This window comes from Canis lupus, chromosome 13 (genome assembly GCF_011100685.1).
Source record: "Canis lupus familiaris isolate Mischka breed German Shepherd chromosome 13, alternate assembly UU_Cfam_GSD_1.0, whole genome shotgun sequence".
In the NCBI taxonomy this organism is placed as follows: domain Eukaryota; kingdom Metazoa; phylum Chordata; class Mammalia; order Carnivora; family Canidae; genus Canis; species Canis lupus.
Window position 1 is genome coordinate 34360813 of NC_049234.1, and position 12410 is coordinate 34373222.

At 54.1% G+C, this 12410-nt stretch overlaps 1 protein-coding gene across 1 annotated transcript in view; it reads right to left on the reverse strand.

Moving 5' to 3' along the window:
• COL22A1 (collagen type XXII alpha 1 chain) overlaps positions 1 to 12410 on the reverse strand; it is a 269313-nt gene that overhangs the window by 26799 nt on the left and 230104 nt on the right. Inside the window, 6 exon segments of the mRNA XM_038555601.1 lie at positions 249 to 320; positions 1791 to 1844; positions 7659 to 7712; positions 9165 to 9218; positions 9940 to 9960; positions 9962 to 9985. Coding sequence (XP_038411529.1) covers positions 249 to 320; positions 1791 to 1844; positions 7659 to 7712; positions 9165 to 9218; positions 9940 to 9960; positions 9962 to 9985 — 279 coding nt within the window.

Consider the following 12410-nt stretch of genomic DNA (forward strand, 5'->3'; position numbering starts at 1 on the left):
CTACGGCACGGAAGCCACGAGACTGGCCCCAGGTGCCACGCTTAGGATCCCATGCAGGTGACATCGGAGTTCGTGCTCTAGCCAGCGCACACCACTGCCTGCCAACCACGAAGTGGGTTTGACCACACACCAGGGGACGCCCCCTGAGCAAGAGGACCCGAGGCCACAGTGGGTGGCAGGAAAGGTACTGCAACTGAACCTCCCCCCAGAGCTGGGCATCCTCCCCTCCCCCGGGGTTCTCAGCTTACCTGAGGCCCCCGAGGGCCCAGAAAGCCAGGGAGTCCCGGGCTGCCATGGTCTCCTTTGTTTCCCTTCTGGCCCTGCAAATGGGGTGTAGGGGGGGCGACAGGCATTGATTCTGCAAGGTCAAGTGCCAGCCCAAGGAGACTCAGAAGCCTTGCAACCCCGCTGTGCTCGGGTGGCCTGAGACATCCACAGGTGAGAAGAGTACCCGTCTCCCCCGCAGGAGAGGGCAGCGGGTCGGGGAGAGGCACCTGACAGCACTGTTGGGGGCGGGGCAGCAAGACGAGAAGCATCTCTTTCCAATCCAAGCAACAGAAGCAAAATGGGACAAATACTCCGTAGAAACACCCTGCGGTGCGTGTGGCCTGAGTAGCCCTCTGGCAAGGTACTTCTTCCCAGGAGCACCCCGAGGCTCGTGGTTTGGTAGGATGGCTTTTTGGAAACGGCTCTGGGGACTCTTTCAGCTCCAGCCTCTCTGGGTATGTGTGAGTCAGCTCTTCTGGGGCCAGCTCTGTACTGGGCATGAAGCCAGGCTCACGGCCCTGTCCCTTCCCGTCTGCTCTGTGTCACCAGCAGTGACAAGCCCCGTGCCCCTCCGCTTCCGAGGAACATCATTACATTTGCTAAGCAGTTAAGCTCCTCTAATGCAGTTGTTCTTGGTCTAACTGAAAAGGGAGGCTCCACGAGGGTGACCAGATGCCTGGTTTTGCCTGAGGAATGATGAGTTTCCCAGGATGCAGGATTTTCTGTGCTAAAACCAAGGTTTTTGGCCAATTAGGATGGACCTGTCACCGTCTATTTCCACAATGACAACAGTTGGCCGGCCAGCTGGTCTGCCCATTGCCTAGTGCAATAGTTGCTCGACTCACCATGACCCGAGGGAGGGTGGTCTTCAGAAGAGAGCCGCCAATTTTAGCAAATACAAATACAAGAAGGCTGGGCTGGGAGGAGACTTGGGGACAGGATCTGACTCACCCAACCCCAGAGCCCATCAGAGAACCATCTTCTGCAGCATGTCTCCCTGTCTACCAGACCTAATCCTAAGCCCAGGGACCTGGATTCTGATTACTCATGTCACCCTCTCTCCAACACCCAGGATCCTACCATTGTCCCTTCCTGCTCTCCCCACCCCCACCTTCCTAACCACTAGGAAAACCCTCTTTGGCCAAGTCTATCCTACATCCATTCCCATGTGATGCACTTACCCTGTCGTCTGAGATGGGAAGGGCTGGTGGGCCTCAACCTGTCTTCCCATCCTCTAAAAATATGCAATGTCTACTGTGCAACCTTATTAAACATTTTTTTAGTCTTTAAGGTCTGTACCCTTGGCTGCATATAGTAATAGACAACAGAAAACCAAGTGCATAATTGCATGCATCTTAGACTTTGAAAGAGGTCCTTACTGGATCCTCTTGTCTTGAGCCCATTCAAACCCCATATTTTCCCCATCATGCTTCCAGGGTAGAGAATATACAATCTGTGATGTGAAAAGCATGCCCATGTCAAAGCTTGCCTTGATTCCACCATACGGCAGGGGGAGTACTCACAGGACTTCCTGCAGGACCAGGGTCTCCCGGAGATCCCGGCGATCCGTTCTTACCCTGGTAGAAGAAACACAAGCAATAATCTGCCAGGATCCTCTGCTAGGACATCGGGGAGCAGGATGGTGGAACAGGGTAAGTGCCAGGTGTGCAGGATCCCATTTCACACCTACAGCTGTCATTCTGGCCAGCATGGCTCTCAGTAAGCCATGTCATCGCTCGGAGGATGTTTCTCAGTTTATAAAAGGAGCATGTGGTACTTAACTCATAATATTGTGGAATTCAATGAGTTTGTGTACATGATAAAGCCTATCCTGTTGAGTGCTGCCCAGGGTACAGGCATCATAAATAATCATGACCTCATCCATCCATCCATCCATCTATCCATCCACCCATCCTTTCATCCACCCATCCACCCATCCTCCACCCACCCATCCATCCTTTCATCCATCCATCCTTTATCTACCTATCTATCCATCCTCCATCGACCCATGTACCCACCCATCCATCCTTTCATCCACCCATCCATCCATCCTCGACCCACCTATCCATCCTTTCATCCATCCATCCATCCATCCTCCACCCACCTATCCATCCTTTCATCCATCCATCCATCCATCCATCCTCCACCCACCTATCCATCCTTTCATCCATCCATCCATCCATCCATCCATCCATCCTCCACCCACCCATCCATCCTTTCATCCATCCATCCTTTCATCTACCCATCCATTCATCCTCCACCCACCCATCCACCCACCCATCCATCCTTTCATCCACCCACCCATCCATCCATCCTCGACCCACCTATCCATCCTTTCATCCATCCATCCATCCATCCATCCTCCACCCACCCATCCATCCTTTCATCCATCCATCCTTTCATCCATTCATCCTTTCATCCATCCTCCACCCACCCATCCATCCTTTCATCCATCCATCCTCCACCCACCCATCCATCCTTTCATCCACCCATACATCCATCCTCTACCCACCCATCCAACCTTTCATCCATCCACCCATCCTTCACCTACCCATCCATCCTTTCATCCTTTCATCCATCCATCCATCCATCCATCCTCCACCCATCCATTCATCCTTTCATCCACCCATCCATCCATCCTCCATCCACCCACCCACCCATCCTTTCATCCATCCTTTCATCCTTCAACTCAGATGCTGTCTTAAGAAGCAACACAAAAGTGCTCAGATCAAGGCAGTGCTGTTCTCAGCTTAGGATGCTTGTCCCTGTGCGGATTTTATTTTACTCCTCTAAGAGAGGCACTATTATCCTGAAGAGATGAAGACCGCGACACAGACAAGAAAAGTGGCAGTGCAGAATCCTGTACTAAATCAAAGATTCATTCACTCCAGACTCCAGGACTGACCCCAAAGAGTTAGCAGTTCTCTGACTCGGGTATTTTGTGCATACTCATAATTTTGATAAATGCATTTAACCAATAGGCTCCTTGGTATAAAAATCAGAAAATTTAAGAACTCTTCTAGTTATCCCTCTGAGGATCAGACAAATTCCTATTCAGTCTGAGGTTCAAGGCTTGGCTTCAGCGGGCTGGTCTGGTCACTGCCTCTGCCTGCCACTCTCCTCCTTCTTAGAACCTCCCCTAACCAGGTGGCTGTGTCTTTACCCGGCTCTTCCCTGCTGGGAGTAGCCCAAAGAACAGTGTGCGTCTCACCTCTCTCACTGTGGTCAGCACCTAGCACAGTGCCAGGCACACAGGAGGTACTCTGCTGGACCAAGGAACCCAGAACATCACAGGAAACCACTCTCCAGGGGCATCTGGGTGGCTCAGTTGGTTAAGTGTCTGCCTTGGGCTCAGGTCATGATCCCAGGGTCCTGGGATGAAGCCCTGCATTGGGCTCTATGCTCAGAGTGGGGAGTCTGCTTTTCCCTCTGTGCTCCCTCCCTTCAAATAAATAAATAAAATCTTAAAAAAAAAAAAAAAAAAAGGAAGCCACTCTCCATTTGATCCTATAACCAAAAGGTGCTGACGTCCTATAATCTGTGAAGCACACATTCACCAATGAGTCAGCTTCGTGGAAATACATTACAGTAAGAAGAAGCTCACACTGCCTGAGGACTTCCTCCACGCCAGGTTTTGCACGCATTTGCTCACTGCACACGACAGATATAAACACTGCCATTTTATAAATGGGGAAATCAAGTCACGGAATGTCTACACAAACTGCCTGAGACGGAAGTGGAGCAGCTGAGATTGGAGCCCAGGAAGCATATGCCCAGGCGGGCTGGCTGGTGGTCATGACTATGTAGGGGACGCATCTTACGGCCTAACAAGTGCATGTGTGATCGTGGATGATTCACGCGGCACATCTCACGTAATCATGCCAGGAAGCGTGAAACGTGGACGCCTTTATCCGGCATCACCGATGAGGAGGCCGAGGCACAGAGAAAGCACAGCGTCTGCACAGGAGTGCTGCAGTTGGAGCAGCCAGCGGCTCTGTGACTTCCCCCACTCCCCCCCCCCACACCCAGGGAATGTGGTGTGGTGGCTCCTCCCTGCACCTCCGTCCGCCCACCCACCAACCCATCTGTGTCCTTCTAAAAATATGCGCTTTGGCTCATCCCTATGGTGATTATCTCTCTCCTCCTTCTCCCTCTGATTTGCAGGGAGGATAAGGGCCAAGACACATGAGCTTGTGATGCCAACACAGGCGGATGAACGCGGAGGGGCAGCATGGGGTGGCCACCTGCCACCTGTTGGGGCGCTGGAGGCCAGCTGGGGCAGGGACTTGGCTACTTCCTGGACTGGGGTCCACTCCTCATGTCCTACTCGTCCTGAATGGAAGCCACAGCCCCACCCCCTCAACTGCCCTGCGCTCCAAATTCCTGTCCTGGGCCCCGTCCTACCAGGTCTCATCTTTCTGAGAGGGAGACGTGGCCCACACAGGCCCAGGCAGGTCTCCAACAGCAGACTGGAATCCGACTGCCTGGATGTGAACCCAACCCAAGCTCTGCCACTTACCTGCTGTGTGATCGAGGGCAAGTGACTGGACCTCGCTATGCCTCCATTTCTCATCTGCCTCGTTGGGTTCAGGAGAACTCTGTGAGCGAATTAGGCAAATGCTCGGGTGGTTCCCTAGCCCTGGGACGGTTGGCATTCCCTGGAGGCTCTCCGTCAACACTCAGTGTCTGCTCCAAGGTAGTGTGAACCTGCTGAGGTTGCTGGGCACCTTCCCTTCCCTGGGGAAGGCTGATCGGTGCCAACTGAGCGAGAGATGGGCTGTCAGGGTGATAACCTGGAACCTCTGCTGATGCATTCCAGTAAGAATTTGGCAAACTCTAGCAGTTTGTTGTTGTTTACAAAGTACGTATGAAGGGCCCTCAGAATTGGTGGAGGCGAATTAGAAAAACACAAAACTGCCTCTTGGGGACTTTGGCCAGGAAGACCTCCCTTTGGCATGTGACACTTGAGATCCTTGGCCTCCTCCCCTCACACACTCACTGCTCCCCACACGCAATGCTTTCCCTTTCCTCTCCTGTATCCCTGGACACACTGGCATTCAGGAGTGATTTACAGAGCACGACTTTGTGCCAGGAGACCCTAGAGGAGGGAAGAGCAATGTCCCCTCCTTCGTCCAGGAGCAGAACCCAGCATGGAGCCCCAGGGTGACCACCTTCCACCTACCGGGTACTTTCTCAGAGCTGGACACTGTTGCATCATTTCCCCAATTTAAATGCTGGATCTTGCAAGTTCTCCTCACTCTACAGATGAAGGGGTAGGCCCAGGGGATCTGAAGGAACTCATCTCGCCCGTAGAACTGGTAAGATGCATCTTAACTCCAGAGCTTGGAGGTGGAAGCATGATGAAGGGCCAGCGGGGGCCCCAGTGGCTGCCACTCCATGCCCAAGGCACTCCAGAGGTAGATTTCTCCATTTGTCTGTCCTTACACTCTTGCCTAGTCTCTTCCTCCCACGTGGAATTTTAACACCACACCTATGTCATATATCTGATTCTGCTCTATATGTATATCTGCATGTGATACACAAAGAGTAAGGGGTCTTGGCATCCCAAGGACCAGTATTTGCCCCCTGGGGGTGACAGCACACCCACTGGGAATGCATGCCCCAGGGACTAAGTGTCATTGGTGAAGAGCCCAGCTGCGGATAGTCTCCTGGTCCCTGCATACAGGGATGGTGCCGATGACCCCAAGATCTGCAGGTTGACCCCACCCATGGGAGAGTGAATGCAGAACACACTACTCAGCTCCTTAACCTAGCCCTGTAGTTGGATGAGCAAATGCCATGTTCTAGAAAGAGGAGATGGGTTTGATCAGTGAGCTGCTGCTATAGAGTGGGAAATTTGAGGCCAAGGCCAAGATGGAAACCCAAAAAGCATGAATGCCCTGCTTCTGAGCATGGATGTTTTCCTGTAGACAAACCCTCAGCACAAAATGTAGCCATCACTACACACAGGGGACACCCGTCCCACAGCTGAAAAGCCAGAATGGCAGGGGCCCACTGGGCTCCCACAGCCCGGTCTGAAGGCTATCCTTCATGCTGTACCTCAGCCCACGGGGGATCTAGGACTGTGCGCGTGGAAGGCATCTGGACATCCCGCACCCCCACAGGCTGCTGTGTTAGGGTGGGAAGCTGGATATGTGTTGCTGTGGCACCATCAAGGGAGAAAGTGACTCCTTCTGCTGAGTTCCAAAGAGATATGGATTGAAATACCCAAGACCCATCCCGGGTGCCTCCTGTAGGGTCCTGAAGACAAAGAACCCGGCCATGGTCACGGCAGGTGCAGAGCACTGAATTTGGTGCCAGAAAGTCTTGGGTTTAAATCCTGCCTACAGCTCTTGCCAGCTGTGTGCCCTGGAGCCAGGAAGCCCAGATTCATCTAGGTTACAGGTTATCCACTCACCCATTTCCTCCATACTTGTTCCAAATACGCATCCACACACGCACACACCATACAGAACAAACCGGTTGCCAAGATGAAGTGCTGCATAACAAACACGTATCCTATCGATATGCTGGTAGGTGCACTAAAAATATTTTTAAATATACCTAAGATGCTATTAACAGTGGCTCCCTCTGGAGCATAGGGCTGGGGTGAAATGGGAGCCTTTTCATTTTAATTCTGCATGATTCCTTTTATCATTAGCATGGATCACAGTTGCACTATCTCAGCGTAGGACCTCATTTGCAAATACAGTCACTGCAGATAGAATTAGTTTAACGGGCCCAACCTGGAACAGGGAGGGCCCCCATCCAATGCCACTGCTGTTCTTATGCAAGGAGGACATTTGGGCATAGAGACATGTCCACAGGGAAGATGCCAGGTCAAGAGGGAGGCAGAGATCAGAGTTGTGTTTGCACCAGCCAAGGAACACCAGAGATGGCAGGAAACCCCAGAAGCTAAGTGAGAGGGATGGAAGTGAGAGTCCTTGTCACAGGCCCAGAATCACCCAATCCTGCCCACATCTTGATCTGGGACCTCTGGCTTCCTGGATGGTGAGACGGTACATGTCTTAGACATCCAGCTCCAGATTTGTGAGACAATAAATTTATTGTTGAAGCAACTAAATGTGTGGCTTTTTGCTATGACAGCCCTAGCAATCCAATGCACAGATCATGCTAGGACAACCTAAAGGGAAGTCCTACAGGGTTCCCGCCACGCCAGGCAGCTCCTTTTACATTTCTGCATTATGGGTTGGCGGTCCCAGAAAACAGCCTTGGGTCTGGGTAGGAGGGCACTTGTAGGGCTTAGGGCAGTAGCTCCTTTTTTTCCAACTGCTAAGGCATGCAGCCACTTTTAAACAACACACACAGGACTGTACCAGGATGAACCAACCAAATGCCACCACAGTGATAGGCTGCGGAGTATCACTCACCGGTGGGCCCCTCAGTCCTTGGGGGCCCTGGGGCCCTGTGGGTCCAGTGTCGCCCTGGAACAGAGAGAGGTCATGTTATCACAGAGTGGCTGCAGGGAGATGACAGAGACACAGTTTCAAACGTGGACCGAATTTCATCTCATTCCCCAAGAGAACCGACTGGGTGTCCATCACTAATCTCTAGTGGTTCCAGGGGCGGACAAACCCATCTCATGTAGATGGGTACACACACAAACACAATTTATTTATTTTTCTTTTTATTTATTTATTTTCCATCCTTCCCAGTGATTTCTGGTGGCGCCGTTTTGAACTAAGGGAAGCCACCAGAGAGAGAGGCCACCTTGAGGTTCTGTTCCTGACTACTAGACAATGACCTGACCCACTCTTGCCTCAGTTGCCATAGTATGAAAAACGCTGCCCGTGCACACAGCCATTCCAGAGTATAAAGTGGTGGTGACTCACTGGTCTTCCAAGCAGCCTCCTGGCATGGGTGTAAGTCCCTCCCACGTTATGAATGAGAACACCGGAGCATGGCCATGCTCCTCACTGAGGAGACTCAAGTAAGAAACTCCTATGTATGTATGTATATGTGACTCTGCTGCTGCGGAGGAACATGGGAGCTAGACCAGATTTCCCCTACGGGTCCTTCCAACTCCACTGCCTCATGGTAGCAGGTCAGCCAAGAAGACTAGATGTGCAGACCTCAAGAGCCATGGGCAGTGTGCACCTCACCGGGGTTTAGAGGCAGGTCCTGAAGGACGTGAAGGAGCAGATGTGAGACCCCCTTGGGCCTCAGGACCCTGTGCCCATGCTCCTGACCAAACACCCACTCCCACTTGGCCAAGCAATGTCCACCCATGATAGATAGCCCTGTAGGATGTCACGTACATGAGGTCTGTCCTCCTAGGGGAGGGTGTACAGAGCTGACAGGTCCAGCCCCAGGCCACCTCCTTCCACCTCTGACAGTCTGCATGACCACCAGGGAAGTCCCTGGAACTTCCTGGGTCTTGGTTTTCTATCTGTACGACTAGGACAAGAGACATCTTGCCTGCCCTCATCCCGAGATCATCCCTAGATCAAGTCAGTGAGAGCAGGTGAGCAGTATTAAGTGCCACATGGCACATGGTAGTGGTGGCCGTCTTGGGTTCATTAGGCCGCAGAACAACAGAGCTAGAGCAATCATCTGGGAGAGACTCTGCACTTCAAGCCCACATGAGGCCGGACCCAACAGGCCGCCACTGGTACCAACAGAGAGCTCACAAACAATTCAGCAAGGGCTCCTTAGCTACTGTGTGGCACAGGCATCCAACTGTGAGGCTGGACACCCAGATGCCAGGGCCTCCTCAGGCCTCCGAGGAGGACCCAGGGGGCCGGCAGGTGAGACATCCCGACTGGTTCTGAGTGTGCCTCTGCAGGCACCAGCCTCCCTGGTGGTTTCTCTTGACCCCTAAGGGATGTGCACTTTCCACTCTCTCTGCATCCCCTCCTCAGGACACCCACACTCACGTCTTTTCCCGGGGACCCTTCTCGGCCAGGGGGCCCCATGGCACCAGGCTCTCCCTAGAAGGTGGAAGCAGAAAAAAAATACCTGCTGTTAGGAAAGAGAACGCAGAATGCCAGCTGCCTGGTGTTAGCATATCCAGGCAGGGCAAAGACCCAGGAGCACGGCCCCCAGCACCAGCCCCGCTGGGTCCCAGCCCGAGCTGGGGTCTGCAGGGCCCCCACGGCCAGCGGCGAGGCTGGTCCGACTGTGCCTCTCCGAGCTGCAGGCAACACACCAGCCCGAGGGGCAGGCGGATGGGCTTGGAATCCTGTCCCCCACACGCTGACTCGTCATACATCTCAGCTTTGCATCGCTAAACAGAGAGGGCTGGGGGTCTAACCGGTGGCCCTCGGCATTTCCTTCTATCTGGGACACTTGAAGCATGGGGAAGAAGCTAAAATATTAGAGTGTGGGCTCCAGGGTCTCCCCACCCGGGACGGGACGCACCGAAGCTCTTCACACATTAACCCTGGGCCCGTTGCAGTTTGCACACAGCACAGCCGCACAGGGCGCCCCAACTCCGGGCTGACTGGGTCAGGTAGCACCCCTTATGTCTGGCCCCCAGAAGGAGCATTTAGAAAAACCACACCAAGACTGGGGATGATGCTTCCCATGACGCCCGCTGTCCTCGCTCAGGTGACCAGGTGCTGCGCTGGGCTGCGGGGCCAGGAGCCTTCCATCTAGAAGCACCAGCCCAGCTCGGCCTGGGCTGACCTCCAAGGCTAGACACACACTTACCCGGGGACCAGGTGCGCCAGGAGTCACCCATGTGTCCCTTGAAGCCCTAGAAGAAAGAGAAGTTTTTGCACCAAAGAGCAGGCTGGTAAAGCAAGAGGGGCGGGCACCTGTGTGACAGTCCAGTCGAATCCTGCCCCCTCTCACCGGGGCTCACCCGACGCTTCCCCCTCGAGACTCCAGGCATCGGCCAGGCCCTTGATGCTGGGTGATGGAACAATCAGACCCCCCTATCCCCAGTTCCTCTGCACCACGACGGGCAGAGCTGCAGGGCTCATCCCACAAATGCTCCAGACATTTGAGGTGTCACTCCACATGCCTCCTGGGATTCACCTTCCTGAGGATCTCACCCCACCTGGCTTGCACCCCCTCAGCCGGCCCCCTCAGCAGGTTCTCCCCTTGTAGACAACACATTGCCTTCACTCCAGAGGTGGGTCTAGGGGATCCTGTCCTTGTTCCTGAGGCTGTGGCCAGTCCCACCCAACACCCTCATCGTGGGCCATGGTGCTGGGCCCTCCCTGCACCTCCCTGCAACAGCAGCCTAGAGATCTAGGACCTGAAGCACAATCCAGGGCACCAAGCCCTGGGAGCCAAGAAGAGGGTGTTAGCAGAGCTGACACTATTATTTCTAACAGCCACACCAAGCAGACTATGTAATAATTCCCATTTCACATGGGACAATGTTGAGGCTCTGAGAGACAAAATACCTGCTCAAAGTCCCAGAGCCAGAAAGAAATCGGGTTCAGATCCAGTGGGTTGGCCCAGACCCAAGGCCCTCCCGTTTTCCACTGCTCTGCTTGCTTTGTCTGGGGTCCTGTTCCTGGAATGGTGGCTCTTCTGCTCTGGTCTCAGACTGCTCTCCCTGCCTGCCAAGACCTAGGGCATTCATGCGCGGTGCAGTCTCCACCTGAGGGGCACCTGCCCACCTGGCCACCTCACTGTGCTACATCCCAGACTCAGTGTCCTCAGCGGGCTGTACACTCTGCACCCCCCACTTCCTGCTCCAGGCCCATGCGCATGGGTTCTCTCTTCCTGGCCGACCCCTTGCTCATCGGGACATTCCTCCTGGCTGGAGGCCTCCTCCCTACCAGCCTCCTATCCCCAGCTCCATCTTCCTCACTCTTCCTGTGGTCGCTCTCAAAGGCCCTCCTTGTACCTTTGTCACTAGGCATCCTTGCCAGGGTGCTGCTTCTAGCTGCTGCAGCACTGAGCACCCCTGCCAGCTGGTCCCCTGCCAGTGGCTGGCACAGAGAGAGGGACCTGGATGGGCCGATGCCTGGGCACACAGCTCAGAGAGTCAGGGGTATCTGGAGCAGGGCCTAGAATTAATCTCCCTTGTCCTACACACACACACACACACACACACACACACACACACACACAGGGCCCATGCAGCACGGGGAAGTGGTTAGGACACTAAGGGCTGAGGGCCTGTCCTAGCTCCTTACCCCAGTGGGAAGGGTTGAGGAGAGAGGGAACAGGGCAGTAGCAGTGGAGGAGGGGGAGCAAAACCCTCCCTGTGGAGCCCCTACCACATCCAAGGCTGCAGCCATGCTGCTCTCATGCGGTGTAATGGGGGACCTGGGAGATGGGTCTTATTTCTCCCATTTTATGTAAGAAACATGAGGCTCGGGCTTACCTATAACATTAAGAAGTGGGAGATACATGATTCAAGCCCAGGTCTGTCTGACTGCAAAGCACGCCCTCCCCACTGTCACCCTCAGCTCAAGGAAGCAGCAGTTTGTGGCCAAATCGGGCCTTCCAGGGCCAAGGCCAAATAGGTCCTGGCTGACAGCATCAGGCTCTTCTCTGGCTGATGGCACCAGGCTCTTCTCTGACCTTATCCCCTGATTTCATGTTCTGGTTCCAAAAAGCAGATGGAAACCCTGCTGGGGACAAGATCACCTCAAGGCCTGGCCATCCAAAAACAGAGACAACCCAGCGGCCTCTTTTACGTGGTGGTTATTACCCTGGAGGTGTGTCTCTACCTCTCTGCCTCTCCCAACTTGGGGAATAAGAAAGTGTGACTTTGCCTGCCTCTGGGAGGGGGGCTCGGGGATGCCTCCCAAGCAGCAGGTGCTATGGTGACAAGTGCATGCTCTCAGATGTCAGGAGATGCAGGGGATGAAGGAGGTCAGGAGCCGGGCCAGGCGGGTTTCACACCCCGGCTAAGTGCCTGCATTTCACCTCCCATCGCCCCAACGCCCAAGCCTCAGTGCCTCAGCTGTAACCGGGGAGATGCCCCCTTCTGTTGGGCTACAGTGAGGATGAGATGAGATGCTGCCCCAGATCTGGGCCTGTCACTGGGTGAGCAGCCTGGAGGTATCAGCGGCCAGCAGAGAAGGAGGAGGGGGATGAAAAGGGAGTCAGCTCAGATTGGATCCCAGATTCCAACACCTTGGAGAAGTCAGCTCTCCCCTTGGAGGCCTACCATCTAGTCTGGGAAGAATAAAGTACCTGCCAGGCATAGCTTT